The following is a 17,812-nucleotide window of genomic DNA, read 5'->3' as shown; positions in this document are numbered from 1 at the left end:
AAGAGACGTTAGTGCATATCTGCTTTAAGAGCCATGGGCTGGAACAGTGCTACAGTGGTTCCATGAGAAATAAATAAATACATACATGAAATTTAGCAGATTAGATTTCATAAAGCAATATTATTCCTGATTTTATAAAACTATAGAGTCATCTGAAGTCATAGCTACAGGTAAATGACTACAGTAAAGAAGATACCCCTTATATGAAACAGCATGTGGAAGACAACTGAGAGTTACTGTACACGGTTAATGAACCTTCATTATTGCAAAAATTAATAGAAATTTTCAGAGTCTCAGCTGTAATCTAGTGGAGTGTGTAACCTCTTTAGACTCAAACAACCTAATATCACTAACCTTTTTTTCACAATTCTTTAATTTACTCAAGTGTTGCCAGGAACAAATGAAATAATTTCATGCAATAGTGTAAAGTCAGATAAAGTCAATAAAAAAATAACTAACTATTAATTTGTTGACACAGTTAACTGCACTTCATTACTCCTCATCAAAATTACAGGTTTTGCAGATATAGTTTTCAAGGTGGGGCTTCACAGCCGCAATATGTTTAATGGTGGTGGTGGTGGTGGTGGTTAGTGTTTAACGTCCCGTCGACAACGAGGTCATTAGAGACGGAGCTCATGCTCGGGTTAGGGAAGGATTGGGAAGGAAATCGGCCGTGCCCTTTCAAAGGAACCATCCCGGCATTTGCCTGAAGCGATTTAGGGAAATCACGGAAAACCTAAATCAGGATGGCTGGATACGGGATTGAACCGTCGTCCTCCCGAATGCTATGTTTAATGAAAGACACTTTTATACACCATCAGCTGCTTATAAACTGTACTGAAATGTGCTACTAGTTTTGCTCTTTGAGTAACATCATCTGGCACTCAACAAAAAGTAGTTCTGATGTATTACACAGTTGTCTTAATATAAATGTTGTGTACATAGTTCCGCGTAGTCAGCGCGTACGCAACTTTCCCACTAGAGCGCGCCCCGCTAAGCACAACAGTGCAGGCACAGCGCTCGTCCGTCTCCGCACTACGAGATGGCGCTGTCTTAGAGACGGACCAAATTCTGCTTCCGCCGATCCGTGTATTAATATGTAACGCAGCCAATGAGATTTCTGCTAACATAGAACCTTTTCTCCTCCGACTAGTCAGTCTGCATTAGTCTGTAGTCAAGTTTCAGTCTGCGCCTAATAAAATTATCATATTCCTGTACATAGCCATGAAGAGAAATGTATAGACACTTTGTCAAGCATCAGAGATATGGGAGAAGAAGATTAACGTACCAAGACCAAAGGAACTTCAGATTGTCAATTGTAAATAGCATCCAGAACCAAGTTAAGTAATTTTTAGGCTTGTTATTATTTTAATAAAAGTGTGTGAAAATTAATGAAGTTCTGTTTAAAGTTGGGCACCGTCAATATGCTACTCTAAGCGTGCAAGTGGCATTTCTATCGTCTGACCTAACGGCAGAAGATAAACATGCCACGATAAGACCACGAGACATATTGCTGACACTCGCCTACTTCGTTAGAGCGACAAGTCAAATAATCTGATGGTGTGTGTACCGAAGGTCTTACAGTATGCACACCACAATAAACATAAATAAGACAAACAACAATATTTAGATTATATGTCACTAACACACTTTTGATAACTGGACACATCTGTACTCCACTGCAAAGGCAGCATATACATTTTTTGCAAGACCTATCCTAGAACTGCAGTTCTCACATTGCTGGTGGTCACTGAGCTCACTCCAATCAAAGAGACATAGAAAACCTGCAACACAATACCATACAGACAAGTAAAAACAAAAGTGTGTTACTGATGTGTAACATAAATACTGATGTCTGCCTATTTATGTCAATCTTATGGCAACTAAGTTTAATATATCAGAAAGAGAGTGACTGTAACAACTTTTTGTCCAGTGCCAGAAGATAGCCCACATATTGAAACTAGTAGCACATTTCAATAAAGTTTATACAGCAGGTATGGTCTCAACATGAAGCCCTGAAATGCCAACAAGAACAAATGTAACACAAAACTGTTTTATATTACAATAAAATAAGGACTGAGGAACATTCAACAAAAGTCTATTTGCAAAAACTGGATTACATTGACAGGTGTAAGAGATCAATACATGAAAGGAATATTTCCGACCTGACGGCTTATTCAGGAATTGGTAAGGCCAGAAAAAAAATATTACCTGAATATCTTTTTAAAGAGGACATGAGTGATACTTAGCAACATATCAGTCTGTAATATTATCTCATCATATAGGGCAATCCCAAAAGTAAGTTCTCCAGTGCATTGGGGATGCAGAGAGACTGTTTATGTGGTTGTTGGCCACATGGCTGTGATTGGTGCTTCTCCCACTCCCAAATAAGGATGTGCAAGCTTCGCTTTGATGCTCAGTCTTGGCTTGGCAGCCTCTCAAAATGGAGCTCACATTAAACACTACCATCATGTGCAAAGTTCATGCAGTTATTCGATTTCCCACTGCAAAAGGCATTAAACTAGTTGAAATTCATTGCCAATTGATGAAGGTGTATGCACAGTTATGCAGGACTGTCAAAAACGTTTGCAAGTGGTGTAGAGAGTCTACAGCAGGTTGTGCTGAAATTCATCACAAAGAAAGGAGTGGCAGGCCATTAGTTTCTGATGAGAAGTTGTGAAGGTTGAGGAAATCATGAGTTAAGATCGGAGGATCATTCTTGATGCTCTCTGCATTCTGGTTCTTGAGATTTCCCAAAGTACCATCCATAGGATTTTAACAGAAAATTTGTAATACTGGAAAGTGTGTGCAAGATGGGGGCCACATATTCTGAGATATGATCACAAACAGCAACAAGTTGATTTTTCCTGTGACTTTCATCACCACTATGCAGACAAAAGGACAACTCTTTGGACCTGATTGTGACAGGTGACGAAACCTGGGCATTCCACTTCACACCTGAGACAAAATAACAGTCATGCAAGTGGTAGCATCCCTCTTCACTTAAGCTGTGAAAATTCAAACATACAGTCTGCTGGTAAACTCATAGGAACTGTGTTTTGAGAATGGAAGGGGGTACTGTTGGTTGGCATTCAGTCTGCTGAGACAACAATAAATCTGGCAGGTACTGTGAAACATGGAACAAATTCAGAAGGGCAACTCAGAACCAGAGACAAGGAATGATGATCAAGAGCATAAGCATTCTCCATGGCAACATTTGCCCACACACTGGCCATCAAACCACCTATCTCCAACAAAACTTTGGGTGGAACTTCATCACCCACCTGGAATACAAGGAGGTCTTGGCACCAAGCGACTATCACCTGTTTGCTAAGTTAATGGGGCATTTGTCTGTACGGTGGTTCTGCTCTGATGATGACATGAAAGATGAGATTCAGTGCTTACTAATGGATAAGGTGGCAAGCAAGTATGAAATGGATATTGTAAAACTGCCACAGCGTCTACAAAAGTGCATCAACCAAAATGGTATTTATGTAGAAAAATATAGGATTCTTCAACCATTAAAATGGTGTAACTGTTATAGAAAATAAACAAACCTACCAACAAACTGTCAGATCCCTGATACACAGAATCAGTGATGTATTTTGTTCCAAAGATGGACAAATGAGCTACGAAGCAGATGGTCATAATGTTTTGGCTCATCAATGTCATCTTTGGGTGTGCTACAAGGTCACCATGTGAAATTCCCACAATATTTCCTTAAAATAACAGCCTAAACTTTTTCAGGTGACCGTAGCAGTTGTCCCCAGAAAATATCCAGCAGCTGTCTCAAGAAAATATTGTCAGAACTTCACCAAGATATTCTTGTAACAGACTAGAGAACTATATATTACATTCTTTTCACAACAGTACTATCTTATGAGCTGAAAAAACATGATATATTGCAATAATGGATTTGATGAGTCAAGCAGCCATATATAAATCATCATGAGGCTGAAGCAGCACAGGATTCAAACTGAAACGAACTATCATCACAATTACAATAATTTTAGTCAAACATGTCTGATGCATTAGCATTTTCTGTAGATTGTTCAAACTGGAATTTTTATTACAGGTAGTGACACACATTTTAGTTAATCTGGAAATACCTACACCTGAATGACATAGCAAAAACAGCTATGTTTTCCCTTTGGACAACATCAACATGACCATTATAACTACTAACTGTGATTTTCTAATTGTTCGCAAAATTTAAAAAAAAAGACACAGCTGGTACTGGACTCCAGTGCTTGAGGAAGTATACAGGACAATATTCTGTAACCTACCATCACACCATCAAACCTCACGATGTTCAAAAAATTATCTTCACTGAGTTTATAAATTAATGGCTGGCTGTGTGTTTCAATTGTACCTGTCTAGAATATGAACCCCATGCTTACCATTGCTAAGGTAATAGCTGACAGAGACATTATTAACAGAAACATGAACACAATAAAGCTTATGATGTAGCACTGGGACTGCGTTGGTGCAAGTCTGGAGAACCCTGAACACCAATCTGTATTTAGTGTAGCTCCACCCACTGACTAACACATCAAATGGACTATATCAAGTTGCTGTTGACTAAGTATAAAGAAGAATTTTACTGGTGCACCTTCTTTAGAATACTGTAAGCACTATGCGCCCCCAAAAAATTTTGTGCTTCAGAATCATGGCTTATTCATGGCATTACTTTTTGGGTGCACATACTGTATATTTGAGAACAATTGTAGTCAAAGACACACACAGTTGAATGGAAAGAAAAGCTTTTGATGAACACTTGCTACTTTACAACACACACTAACACATCAATCTCACAAAAGCAATAGCACTTATCATACTGCTTTTCTTTTATTTTTTCAATGAAGGTGCCTGATAGTGAATTTTCTACTTGTCAGTCACAAAAACAATATCAGACATATTTTACAGAGTTTATTTATGTGTTTATAATTTCATCTTTCTAACATAAGATATAAACACACAATATATTGTAAGTCCATATGTTCTTTTTACTGACATTTATGCTGTATCTTTATGAAGTCAGCATGTTAATTTGTGAATTCTGCAATGTTAGTGGTAAAGGATGGCTGGATGTCCTTCCTGTCGCTAGCTGCCAGCCCCCAGTTGCCATCTCCCCCCCCCCCCCCCTTCCCCCACACGCACACACAGGGATGGAATTTGTATACCTCATTTGTCTGCATTTAGTGTTACTCTAGGGGAAAGTGTGCCAATGCTTTCTAAATGTTTGCAAATCATCTAACTGAGGCAGGATGTGGGTAGAGGCCCAGTATCCCTCTAGTCAGATGTCAGAAGCCACCTCAAAACCACATTTAGGCTGGCCTGCGCACTGGTCCTAGTCATTTATCCACCACCGGATGGATTCGATCCAGGGCTGGTGTGTCTCCCCAAACCCCAGAAGCACTGAGCTAACATGCAAAACTCTCTGGGCAGGTCTATTATAAGCTCCATATTGATCAACAATCGCTCCGTCATGCGGTGGAGACCTGAAAAGCCCTAAATGATATCAGTTGTCAATAGAGACTCTTCTTGCATCATATAGAAAGAGGGATGGGAGGCAGAGGCAGAAGGAAGAATGTACTATATCCCTTGAAACTGTAAAATACTATAAATACTATGGATGTGGGAAGGGGGGGAGGGCCAGAGGGGCGAGGGAGGGGGAGGCAGGGGGGAAGAAGGGAGGAGGGAGGAAGGAGGGAGGGAGGAAGGTATTACATCCCTTGAAATTGTAAAATACTATTCTTATACTAAGACAGAGACCTTACTAACAGAAAAACAAACACAATAAATCTTACGAGGTAGCACTGGGACTTCGCTGGCGCAAGTCTGGAGAAGCCTGCACACCAGGGGATGCTGCTGCTGGTATTATAATTTCTTCTGTAGCTGATTTCATTGACTCAGTGCGATCTAGTTCAGTTTTCACAGCAGGCTCCTTTGCTGGACTTGCTTCCACTGTGAACAAATTGATAGTGTGTCTATACAGTATTGTAAACTGTACAATACTGTTGGAATAAAAAGCAGTTTCTGCTCAAATGAAGAATGCAAGCACAGCTCCTATTCCCTTTCCTAAAACAATATAATGGTGATGCATGTTACACGCACAATGTGGGATCACTGATCATATCCCACCTAAATTCAGATGGCAATATATCAGGTGAATTTGGTGGCACATGCAACCAGGCATTTTCATGCTGAAATATAACGTGAGGAATTGCCTAAAGGAGAAGCAGTACCTTGGGTTCAAATGGCTCTGAGCACTATGCAACTTAACTTCTGAGGTCATCAGTCACCTAGAACTTAGAACTAATTAAACCTAACCAACATAAGGACATCACACACATCTATGCCCGAGGCACGATTTGAACCTGCGACCGTAGCTGTCACTTGGTTCCAGACTGTAGCACCTAGAACCGCACGTCCACTCAGGCCGGCAGTACCTTGGGTCCAAATACTTCTTGATATAGTGGGAACTCATGTCATCAGTACATTTATGACTCCGCATGTAACAGACAATGCTTATGTGCCCATTTCAGTATGAGACTGTTGTTTTTGGATAGAGGAAGCTGACACAATGGAACATGTCCAGCCAGAGTAGACTATGCCAAACTGTAAACACAGGCAGTTATAACAACCCAATGACAATATTATTCACTTGGCCTCCCATAGCCGTAATTGGAAACACATGGTGATATTACAGTAAACAAAAAACCTGTATCAGTTTTTTGTGTCTGTGTACACTCTCTCTCTCTCTCTCTCTCTCTCTCTCTCTCTCTCTAATATATGGAAATCCGAATAGTGTTACAAGCAAGTCATTTGGTCATTAGAACACCAGAGCACATTCTGATGGTCTTAAAGTGCATGGGTAAACACATGAGCCAATTGAAACGACTTCACTTCCAGGTGTAATAATACTGTGGACACAGTGGACAAAACTGTGCAATCAACACAGACAGAAAAAAAATCACAACACCAAAAATTATTAATGTAGAGCAACTGAATTTCAGGAACATACTTGTCCAGGTAACATATTTAAGTATTAACATAGCAAGATCACAGGTTAATTCAAGTGCAATATAAGCCACTCCAAATGTGAAATGCTGGGACTTTAATAACCAGTGTAGCCACCAGAATATTGAATGCAAGAAAACAAATGTGCATGCATTACTGTGTTGTACAGATATTAGATGTCAGTTTGTGGGATGGAGATTCATGCCTGTTGCACTAGGTCGGTCAATGCAGGACTGTTAGTACAGGCTGTGGATGACGTTGGCATTGTTGTCTGATGATGGTTAATATGTGCTTGATGGGAGAATGATCTGCTACTTGAGCAGGCCATGGTAACATGTCTGCACACTGTAGAGCATGCTGGGTTACAGCAGCAGTATGTCGGTGAGTGTTATCTATTGGAAAAAACCCCTGGAATGCTGTTCATGATTGGCAGTAGAACAGGTGTAATCACCAGACTGACATGCAAATTTGCAGTCTGAGTGCATGGGATAACTATGAGCGCTCCTGCTGTCATATAAAATTGCACTCCAGACCATAACTCCCAGTGTAGGTCTAGTGTGTCTAGCATGGAAACAGGTTGGTTGCAGGTCCTCAACTGGCCTCTGCCAGGACTAAAAGAGGACTATCATTCACACAGAGTCAGAACCAGCATTCATCAGCAAACACACCAGCCTTCCACCCACTCTCACTTGACACCACTGAAGTAACACAGTGGAATGCACACTACAGGGTGTCTGGCTAAAAGCTGTCCTTGAGGTAACCAACCAATTTGTAACAGTTGATTGTGTCACTGTGGTGCCAACTGCACCTGAAATTGCTGCTGCAGATGCAGTAAAATGTGCCAGAGCCATATGCTGAACACAAAGATCTTCCCTATCGGTAATGCCACAACGCCACTCTGAGCCCGGCCATCTTGCGATCATAAATTCTTGTGACCACTGCAACAGTTATCATGTACAATGGCTACATTCCTGTGAAGACTTCCTGCAATATCACAGAAGGAGCATCCAGTTCCTTATAGCTCTATTATACGGTCTTGTTCAAACTCAATGAGGTGTTGATAGTGTCGTCTTTGTCACATTAAAGGCTTCCTTGACCAACACCATCTCACCACGTCTAATCATGAAAGAAACAAATGCTTATGACCATTATAATGTGTACTTAAAGTAAACACGATTTGCATCCTCATAGTGGCACTAGTAGAGCCACTCTTACCTGACTGGTCCAAAACTTGAATAGACGCCACCTTTCAGATGAAGAAACATGCCTACCCCTGAAAACGTACATGCTAATGTTGTAAACTTTGATACCAATGTTGTCTTCCAGCACTTCCCTTCATGTTACTAGCTTGTCTAATGGTACTACACAATCTGAGCTCGGTGTAACACCGCGCTTTCGCATCACACAACAGTGGGATATCCTGGTTCCATGTTTCCACCATCTCTCTGCAATTGTAATCACATGCAGCTGGTAGAATGTTCTAAACATTGTCTTAGTTCATGTATAAAAAAATATTATATACATAGATAGTCTAGAAACCACAGACAAGTGCTTGTCCTCAATAATGCTATGTTTGTAATGTAAGTTACCAAACAAAATCTGTGTCAGGAAAAATAATGAATTTTCTGGCCAAAAAGTTGGCACGGCGACACTAACCCAGACACAACAGTCAGTGACCTGTGACACTTTTGTATACAGTCACTTTTGAGAGTTTCTTTGCTTCAGTCATGTTCAAGCAGGTTCCTGGATTGTTCACAGCTTTCATGTGACAAACAAGAAACTGGACATCCCTTTGAGTGTGCCTAATAGCACATAGTAAATGTGTTTCAGTTCATAGGTGGTTCACTGTCCAGTATGTGTGAAGAACTGATTTAAAAGGGGATTTGGTTTTCAAAAATATATATCAACTGTACAGCTAATATACTTGTGGATGATATATTTGAGTCAGCAAACAAGAACAGTTTACCATTGCATATCTTCTGTGATTTGACTCAAGTCTTTTAATTGAATGGACCACCAACTACTATTAGGGTTTAAGAGAAAGCCCAGCAGGGGGCCATTAGGTAACCTGCTGAAATCCTGTCTCACCACAGGAAGGATGAAGTAATTTTAGAAGCTGTGCATTGCAAATCAGGAGTAGCTGTTACAATGAATAAGGCGTTATTCATTACAGAGTCCAAAAGCATTCTGTACTAGGTCCTTTAGTGTTTCTGATTTTTGCTAATGATCTGCCTGTAGATAGAAATGGTAATGAGTGGAAATTAACTATGTTTGCAGACAACACCAGAATTGTAACAGATAATCTGTCAACCACAAACACAACATTTTACCAAAAGTCTTTAAACTTCCTTTCTGTTAATCTGAGCAAGAAAAATTTTATGCATTTTCGATCAAGTCACAACAGCACAGAGGAATACACAGAAAGACTCAATAGCAAACAATTACAGACAGCAATAAAATTAATATTTAACATATATATAAGTCACCTGATGATTCAGATCCCTCAGATAATTGAGTGGGACTGCGTTTATCCAACAACGGTGCTGTAGCAGTGTCAGTTTCAGTGTCTCCTCCTTCTGTGGGTTCCGCTTCATCTTCTTCAGTTGTGTCTTTTTCCTCATATTTCAGTATCTAGGCAAGTAATTGTAAGTTGGATACACAATTTAATTCTTATATATGGTAGTCAATGAGCCAGAGATAATTTTAAAACAAGTACAAACATTTCACAATACTACTGCTAGCATCTTATACAACTGGTTATAACTCAAGCAGTGAGTAAAACAGTTTTACAGGTTAAGGATGCTTTTGCAAAGAACAGACATTTTACCCAGAAATCTATTTCATGTTTTCTGTTGGCACACACAATAATGTACAACCTCTTCAAATCTGTTATCCATATATAACCTAGTCATTATTTTTACTTTCAATATCAAAAGTGTGGATGAAATACATGAATATATTTTTCTTTTCACATTTACTGCAATTCATGCCAGAAATCTCAAACACAGGGCTATAATAGTGTCAACAAGCCCCAGAGCTGATACTACGTAGTAAATTACAGGTTTTTTTTTTTAAGGAAACCCTAATGTACATCAAATGTGGGCATTATATTGATGAGTCTTTATTATATTTTTAAGGACAAGAATTTGTCATTTTGGAAAATTGTAGTGGCAGAAAGTGAGTGAGAGTGAGAGTGAGAGAGAGAGAGAGAGAGAGAGAGAGAGAGAGAGAGAGAGAGAGAGAGAGAGACAGAGAGAACAGCAGTACACTACTAACCCGTAAATGCATAGCCAGGTAAATTGTGCTTTCAGGACCAGATTTACTGAGTGAAAATGGCTGTTTCTCCATTTCCATATCCATCTTCTGAAGAAGTGTAGACACATTGTACACAAACACTCCAAGTTCTTGTGTTGTTTTACTGTCAATAGCCTAAAACAAAATCATGCATAATACATAAGGAATTTACACTAAAACTTATATGCAATATTTTCAAGCTTTTGGATATTATTACCTAGTACTACTAACACGGATTAATGAGAGATTATAGAGAACAAATAGACATTTAATGAACAATTCCTATTACATAACAAATTCAGATGTTATGCACAATTTTTTGAAAAAATTCAACTCTGAGTGGTTTTGTACACATTTTACTCAACCTTTAAAAAGATTTTCTATGTCATTTGCTTACACAACTAATTTTTATTGTTGAGCTGAAATACAGCATAACTGGTTACATTTACTTGTACAGAAATTTTAGGCTATACACCATCTGAATGCGACACTGAAAATCATTATAAAAGGTATGGAGTACATAGAACTTTTCACCGAGTGCTCTTCCAATTCCATTCACAAGTGGTGATGAGATTTGAATTGAATGAAAACATGGTTTGTGTGTAGAACAACTGTCACAGTTACACATCTGAGCTTGAGGGTAGTGGTAGGTATCCAGTTGGATGGTGAAAATGCCTGCAGATAAGCACAGAATCCTCTGATCAGTAGACATGCTTTCCTAGAGAAGGCAGTTAATGTTGCGTGTGTCCATCATCTGTGCCCTGAACATTTGGATGAGTTGTTCAGCTGTGTTGCTAAATGATGTATGGGAAAGAGCTGAGGGAACATGGAAAATGTGATTCAGACTACATAAGATCAATATCTGAACCAAGAAGATGTGCCCACTTGTCTCAGACTGATAATGAATGATAATTCATGATAATGAGTCTACCGTAAAAATAAATGACTAGGTCCTCCCTTTGCTTCTGCTGACAGATGACACCATCACAAGGTAAGGGAAATGCTACAGGGCATCCATGGCAATTAGAAACATGAAATATAGGCATGGATCAAAGAAATTTACACTGACAATCCCATACCTCTGAAAAGTTGTGTATGACATGAATTGTGAATGTGATACCAGCTGAAATCAAGTAGATATCTAGGACTGACTGATCATCATTTTTATTTCCTTTTTCATCTGTGTTTATTGTATGTAACTCCTTGCAAGTTGTTTTACCTAGGACATGTCCCAAAGCCTCTTACAGTCATGGCCTCTGTGCTCAGATCAAAGTGTTGCACATGTAGTCATCTGTTCTCTTTTTCTGGAGAAGATGAAAATGTACAGATTGATTCTTACAGTAAGACAAGAGAAAAAAAAAATTTCTAGTTCTTGGTGTATCATTGAGGACTGTGGGATCAGACATCTTGTACAAAGGTATAAACATATTGCAGAGTATGGATCTCCACTGTTAGGTCTATGATTCACTGTTCACTTAATAGAAGAACTATGGAGGCCATGAGAAGCAGATCTTTTAGCTGACTACAGACTTCCATCAAAGTTTCCAAATTAATACTGGGCCATACAAAAAGGCAGGGAAAGGTATCTTTAGTGGCATAGTAAAGTGTCAGTTGAAAAGCAATGCTATAATTTTAATTGTTTAACAAACACATTTAATGCTGCAGCAGCTGTTCTAAGCACTGAGGAATATAGTGCTGACACCCAACAATTGCTAGAAATCATTAGTGATATGTAACTAGTTACAATATGACTCTGTAGAGGTAATTATTGTATTTAAATGAATATGTCATAAGAACTGAAAATTTGGATGCAACCTGAAATCACAGACATATCTCCTGTTTTTTGTCAGAAGTGTCTTCACCAGTTTGGCTATCTGGGGATGTTTCAATTTGTGATCCATTCATTTAATTTCATACCAATGCATTTAATTTATTTCAAACATAAAATTTAAATGCAGAAACAATGTACTTGAGAAAATTTTAGGCTCAAACTGGGATGCTAGATCACAACTGGTCAATACAACAGCACTGGGAGTTTCCTACTCCAGTGTCAAACTTGCCTCCCCTGTCATGCACAAATCCACCCATGCTAAGCGTGTTGATGTAGCAGTCAGTGAAGCAAGCAGACTGATTACCATCTGTCTGAAACCTACTCCTTGTGATAAGCTCTAGCAGCTGGCTGGAAATGATCACCAAAAATTCAATGGGAGGCAAGTGGTTACAAGGAGAGAACGAAGTCCTCCACAGCCATATAAAACCTACTATATGAATCTGACCAGTTACCCAGAGGGTTAAATCAAGAAATAGCTTCCCCAGAGCAATTGCAGATTATGAACAACAAACACACCTTAAAAGGAATGGGTCAACTTTTAACTGTCTGAAACATGATGGTGTGTTTAATGAACACAAAAAGGTTAGTTTCATTGTAATCAAAACACGCAATAATCATTCATAAATAAGCTGTCCTGCACTGTGTTTCACTTGGCCAGCATCCTTCTCTTTAAAAATCACAGAAATAGAATTATGAAATGAGGAAGGGGTAGCCCTATGAGTGAGATTATCAAAGAAAAAGAGTATAAGATTTACTATTTTTCTTTTCTTTTTGAGAAGTCATATTTATGAGACATACCTTGATATAAAGTGTGTCATTTTCAGGATTGCTGACAAGGAAAGTAAAGCCCTGTTCCCAAACAGGATGAACTGTACGGAACTGACTTGCAGTCTGCTCTGTAGTGTTTCCCACTGTCAACGTAACATACGGATCTGGCAGACTAGTAGTGCGTGCTTTCTGCAACAGTTTAAACAATCCAAATGTAAGTTGCCACATATATCATGTTAGCACTGTGATTCACAGTATAACAAACTAGACATGCTATTCACCAAAACTGAGAAGGATAATACAAGCAACATAAAAATTATGATCACTCTCATTCTTATACAGCCACACCTCTTAATCCAGTTTATGTAATATACTTCCTTTGTATGTCTTCCAATAGGTATTGTGATTTGAAAAAAAATCTGTTGAGGTATTATTTCAAGTAAGGAAAAAAGGGATATAGTTAGATGCTTACCCTACCTTTTCTTCAGCGTATGACAAACTATTTACAACACGATAAATGAGATATTGTGGATAACTCACTTAAAATATCAGGACAGAAATGAGAGTGTCTATTTTTGCACAGGTGCTAAGTTCTTTACAGCAGTTGGTTAAATGATCTGAGGAAGGTAATTATGTATAAAATCCATTGGCAGCATGGCTAATATATCATTGTGGTGCTGAATGCAATTTCTGGATTGATTACTAATTTGCTCTTTCCATTTCACAATCAGATTTGGCCACATTTCCAAATTAGTCTCTTTCCCTATGTATACTTTACTCGTTTGTTCTCCAAAGCACAAATGTCTCCATGTTATTTCAAGAAACATTAGATGCCAATGCAGCCTTTTTATTGATTCATCAAAGTACACAATCAGTGTCTAACTGTCTACTGATACTAGGACAATGCATAGGATTTTGAATTCACTTCTCACCCCACATAGGCAAGAGTAAATTTCTTATTCACATTGTTACACAAGTGGTAAACAAAGAAATAAATTGTGGCATCAACTTGGAACGTACAATAAAAGTTTTTTTCCTGTCCTCCTCGTATTAAATTCAAAATTTGATGATTTCATACTCACCTGCTGTTCAACTGTTTTAATGCTGTTCTTTGTTTTTCCCACTTGGATTAATCTTTTCATCTCTGCATGCTACATTTCCTCAATCTGTTTCACATATTCTGATATTTGTCTGCCCCTGGAAATTTTTCCCTCTATTGTTGCTTCTTGTACTAAGCACCACCATAATACATGTTCATTAACCTCTCCCTCTCCTTTCTTTCTAACCTCCCTCCCCCTTTAGGGGTTTGTCACACTCTCATTCCTCCTATGCTCTCCCTAGCAGTTCTTCATTTCATATTTTTTCTGTTCTCTTTTTTTACAGCATCCATATGTAGCAACAAATTTCAAGTCTTCATATTCAAGTAATTGTTTACTACTCCACAAGGCTTTGTACTAAACACAGTGTTTGAGAATACTCTTCCTCAGTTTTGACATTGGCAAAGCTCTTTTGTTGGAGAGAGCTGCCTGCATATGCCTGTGTCACTTTGCTTCTAGCATCTTCCTTGCTTTAACCATCTGATGCAACAGAAAAATGAGGTAGTTAAGTTGCATACGGAGCAAATACATTGTTTTAAGAGTCTCAGAAATTTTGAGCATAGATGCTATGTGCTACTGCAAAGTGTAATATACATTAACTATAAAATTTCATTTTATGTGTGTAAATGTCTATCCAAATGCAGTTATTGCACAAAATACAACAAAGAATTATGAACAGCAATATTACAAAAAGAACTATAGTGATGAAATTATTATGGAGTTATTGGGACAGCAATATGCTGGAAAATATATATCTTACAAACTCAACCAGTAAATCAATCATTTTGAAAATAAAGATAATAGTGAGTTGTAGCTATATGATACAGTTATTAATTACAAAGGTTCTGCAGGCTGCATTTGTAAACTGTGCAGTAAAACCAATGAAAGCAATGTTATGGGCACTGCATACCAAACAAAATTTGAGTTTTGATGAAAGGTGGGGCACTTGAAAATAAGAAATCTACGACAAATGCGATAAAATGGTGAAGCTGAAACATTCTCTTAAACAGGTATTAACTGCTTAACAATGCCAGTGACAATACAGAGTCTTAATGAAAAAACACAAAGGAAACACATGCTACTGCTGTTCCAAAATATACACAAACAGCAATAATATGTAAAAATTCTGATATTAGCAAATGCTTGAGATTTCTTTCAGGAGTTAAATAACTTTCAAGTATCACAAATCTATGTCAATGAAACATTGTGTTTTATATAAAATAATTAGCATTTTTTAACAAAAAGTAAAGACTTCCATCATCATCAACCTATCATTTTAGTGTTTTTCTCTTTGGTCTGGTTTGATTCAGCTCTTCACACTAGTCATTCCGTGAACACTCCCTGTCTCTGAATAATTACAACAGCAACCTAGAGGCATTTAAATCTGCTAACTGTACTCAACCCTTGGTTTCCCTTTTACCCCCCCCCCTCCCCTCCCTCACACACTCACACACACACACACACACACACACACACACACACACACACACACACACACACACACAAAATTACTTACTTATTTGCATCTACTACCACACTGACAGAGTCTCAGGATATGTCCTCCCAACCCATCCCTTCTTTTGGTCAAGTTGTGTCATAAATTTGTTTTACCCCGAATTTGATACAGTACCTCTTCATTAGTTACTCAATTCATCTATCAATTTTCAGCATTATTCTGTAGCCCCACATTTCGAAAGCTACTATTCTCTTCCCGTCTTAGCTGTTTATCATCCATGCTTCAGTTCCATGCAAATGCTACACTCCATACAAATATCTTCACAAAAGGCTTCCTAATTCTTACATTCATATTCTATGTTAAAAAATTTTCTTTCTTCAGAAACACTTTTCTTGCTACAGCCAGTTTTTCTTTTAAATTCTCTCTATTTCAGTCATCACCACCTATTTTGCTGCCCAACTAGCAAAACTCATCTACTACTTTTAGTGTATTATTTCATAAACTAACTCTACCAGTATCAGCTGATTTAATTCAAATATATTACATTACCCTTGTTTTACTTTCAAGGATGTTGTCCACATAATCTCTTTTTCAGTACACTATCCATTCTGTCCAACTGCCCTTCCAAGTCTTTTTCTGTCTCAGAAAAAATTACAATGTCACTGACAAAACCTCAAAGTTTTAATTTCTTTTCCATGAACTTTAATTCCCTTTCCAAATAACATCTTGGTTTCCTTTACCGTTTTTTTAATGTATATATGGAATAACTTCAAGGATAGAATACAACACAGTCTTACCTATCTCTCAACCATTCATACCCTTCCATGTTCTTTGACTCGTATAACTGCAGTGTGGTTTCAGTACATATTATAGACAATTTTTTGCTCTCTGTATTTTATCTTCACTACCTTCAGAATTTCAAAATGAGTGTTTCAGTTAACACTGTTGAAAGCTCTCTCTAAATCTACAAATGGTATAAACATAGGTTTTCTTCAGGTTATCTCCTAAGATAAGTTGTAGGGTCAGTATTGCCCTGCACATTCATACATTTCTCTGGAATCCAAACTGATCTTCCTCAAGGTCATTTATACAAGTTTTCTCCATTCTTTTGGAAATGATTCTTAGCAGTATTTTGCAACAATGACTTATTAAACTGATGGTTCAGTGATATTCACACTTGCCAGCAATGCCTTCTTTGGAATATGAATTACTCCACTTTTCTTGAATGTCTGAGGGTATTTAGTCTCTCTCTCATATTTTGTATACCTGGTGGAATAGTTCCAAGGATCTCAATAAGTTTGAGGGAATGTTCTCTACTCCAGGACTTTGTTTCAATTTAGTGCTGTACCACCAGGATACTGCCTACAACAGGGCAAACAGCCAGACAGTCATACACCACAGGTTGAAACAGCACTAGTCCACAAACACCACCTCCAGATGGCAGTCCGCAATGCTTGTTGTCAATTAGAAATATTGTAATAAGGTCCCATGATTGTATAACACTAGAATTTAAAAAGCTAATTTAACATAAAAACTAGTATGCACCAAGTAATCATAACGGTAAAATTACACACACTGTATGTAACGAGAGAGTGTGCTGTAAAGTGTCATAGATGGTGGCCCATGATATGGGAATAATTCATTGGGATTTATTTATTTTGATGTAATGATGAAGTAATACACTGAGTAGACAAAAGTCATGGGACAGTGATATTCACATATACAGATGATGGTATTATCGTGGATCCAAGGTATAAAAGCGCAGTGCATTGTTGGAGCTGTCATTTATAATCAGGTGATTCATGTGAAAAGGTTTCTGATATTATTATGGACACATGATGGGAATTAAGACTTTGATCAAGGAATGGTAATTGGAGCTAGATACATGGGACAATCCACTACGGAAATCACTGGGGAAGTCAATAGTTCCAAGACTCACAGGGTCAAGAGTGTGCTGCAAGTATCAAATGTCAGACATTACCTCCCACCAACGGCATTCACTTAATGTCTGAGAGCAGTGGTGTTTGCATATGAGTTGTCAGTGCTAACAGATGAGCAACACAGTGTGAAATAACCACAGAAATCAATGTGGGACGTACAATGAACATATCTGTTATGGCAGTGTGGCAGAATTTGGTGTTAATGAGCTATGGCAGCAGATGACACATGCGAGTACCTTTGCTAACGGCATGGCATTGCCTGCTGTGCCTCTCCTGGGCTCGTGACAATATCAGTTGGAAACTGGAAAACTGAGGCCTGGTCAGATGAATCCTGATTTCAGCTGGTAAGAGCTGATTGTACAGTTCAAGTGTGGTGCAGACCAGCTGAAGCAATGGAGCCGAG

The 17,812-nt window shown here is 38.3% G+C and overlaps 1 protein-coding gene across 2 annotated transcripts in view; it reads right to left on the bottom strand.

Moving 5' to 3' along the window:
* The window catches only part of LOC124721308 (extended synaptotagmin-2-B), a 192,070-nt gene that overhangs the window by 19,461 nt on the left and 154,797 nt on the right, over positions 1 to 17,812 (bottom strand). For both annotated transcript variants that reach the window (XM_047246219.1, XM_047246220.1), the window contains exons 13-16: positions 12,947 to 13,105; positions 10,300 to 10,452; positions 9,510 to 9,654; positions 5,811 to 5,967 (exon numbers count right to left, since the gene is read on the bottom strand). In XM_047246219.1, coding sequence (XP_047102175.1) covers positions 5,811 to 5,967; positions 9,510 to 9,654; positions 10,300 to 10,452; positions 12,947 to 13,105 — 614 coding nt within the window. The remainder of the gene's footprint in view (positions 1 to 5,810; positions 5,968 to 9,509; positions 9,655 to 10,299; positions 10,453 to 12,946; positions 13,106 to 17,812) is intronic.

Source organism: Schistocerca piceifrons, chromosome X (assembly GCF_021461385.2).
Source record: "Schistocerca piceifrons isolate TAMUIC-IGC-003096 chromosome X, iqSchPice1.1, whole genome shotgun sequence".
Taxonomy (NCBI): domain Eukaryota; kingdom Metazoa; phylum Arthropoda; class Insecta; order Orthoptera; family Acrididae; genus Schistocerca; species Schistocerca piceifrons.
This window is presented reverse-complemented; position numbering and strand designations above follow the sequence as displayed.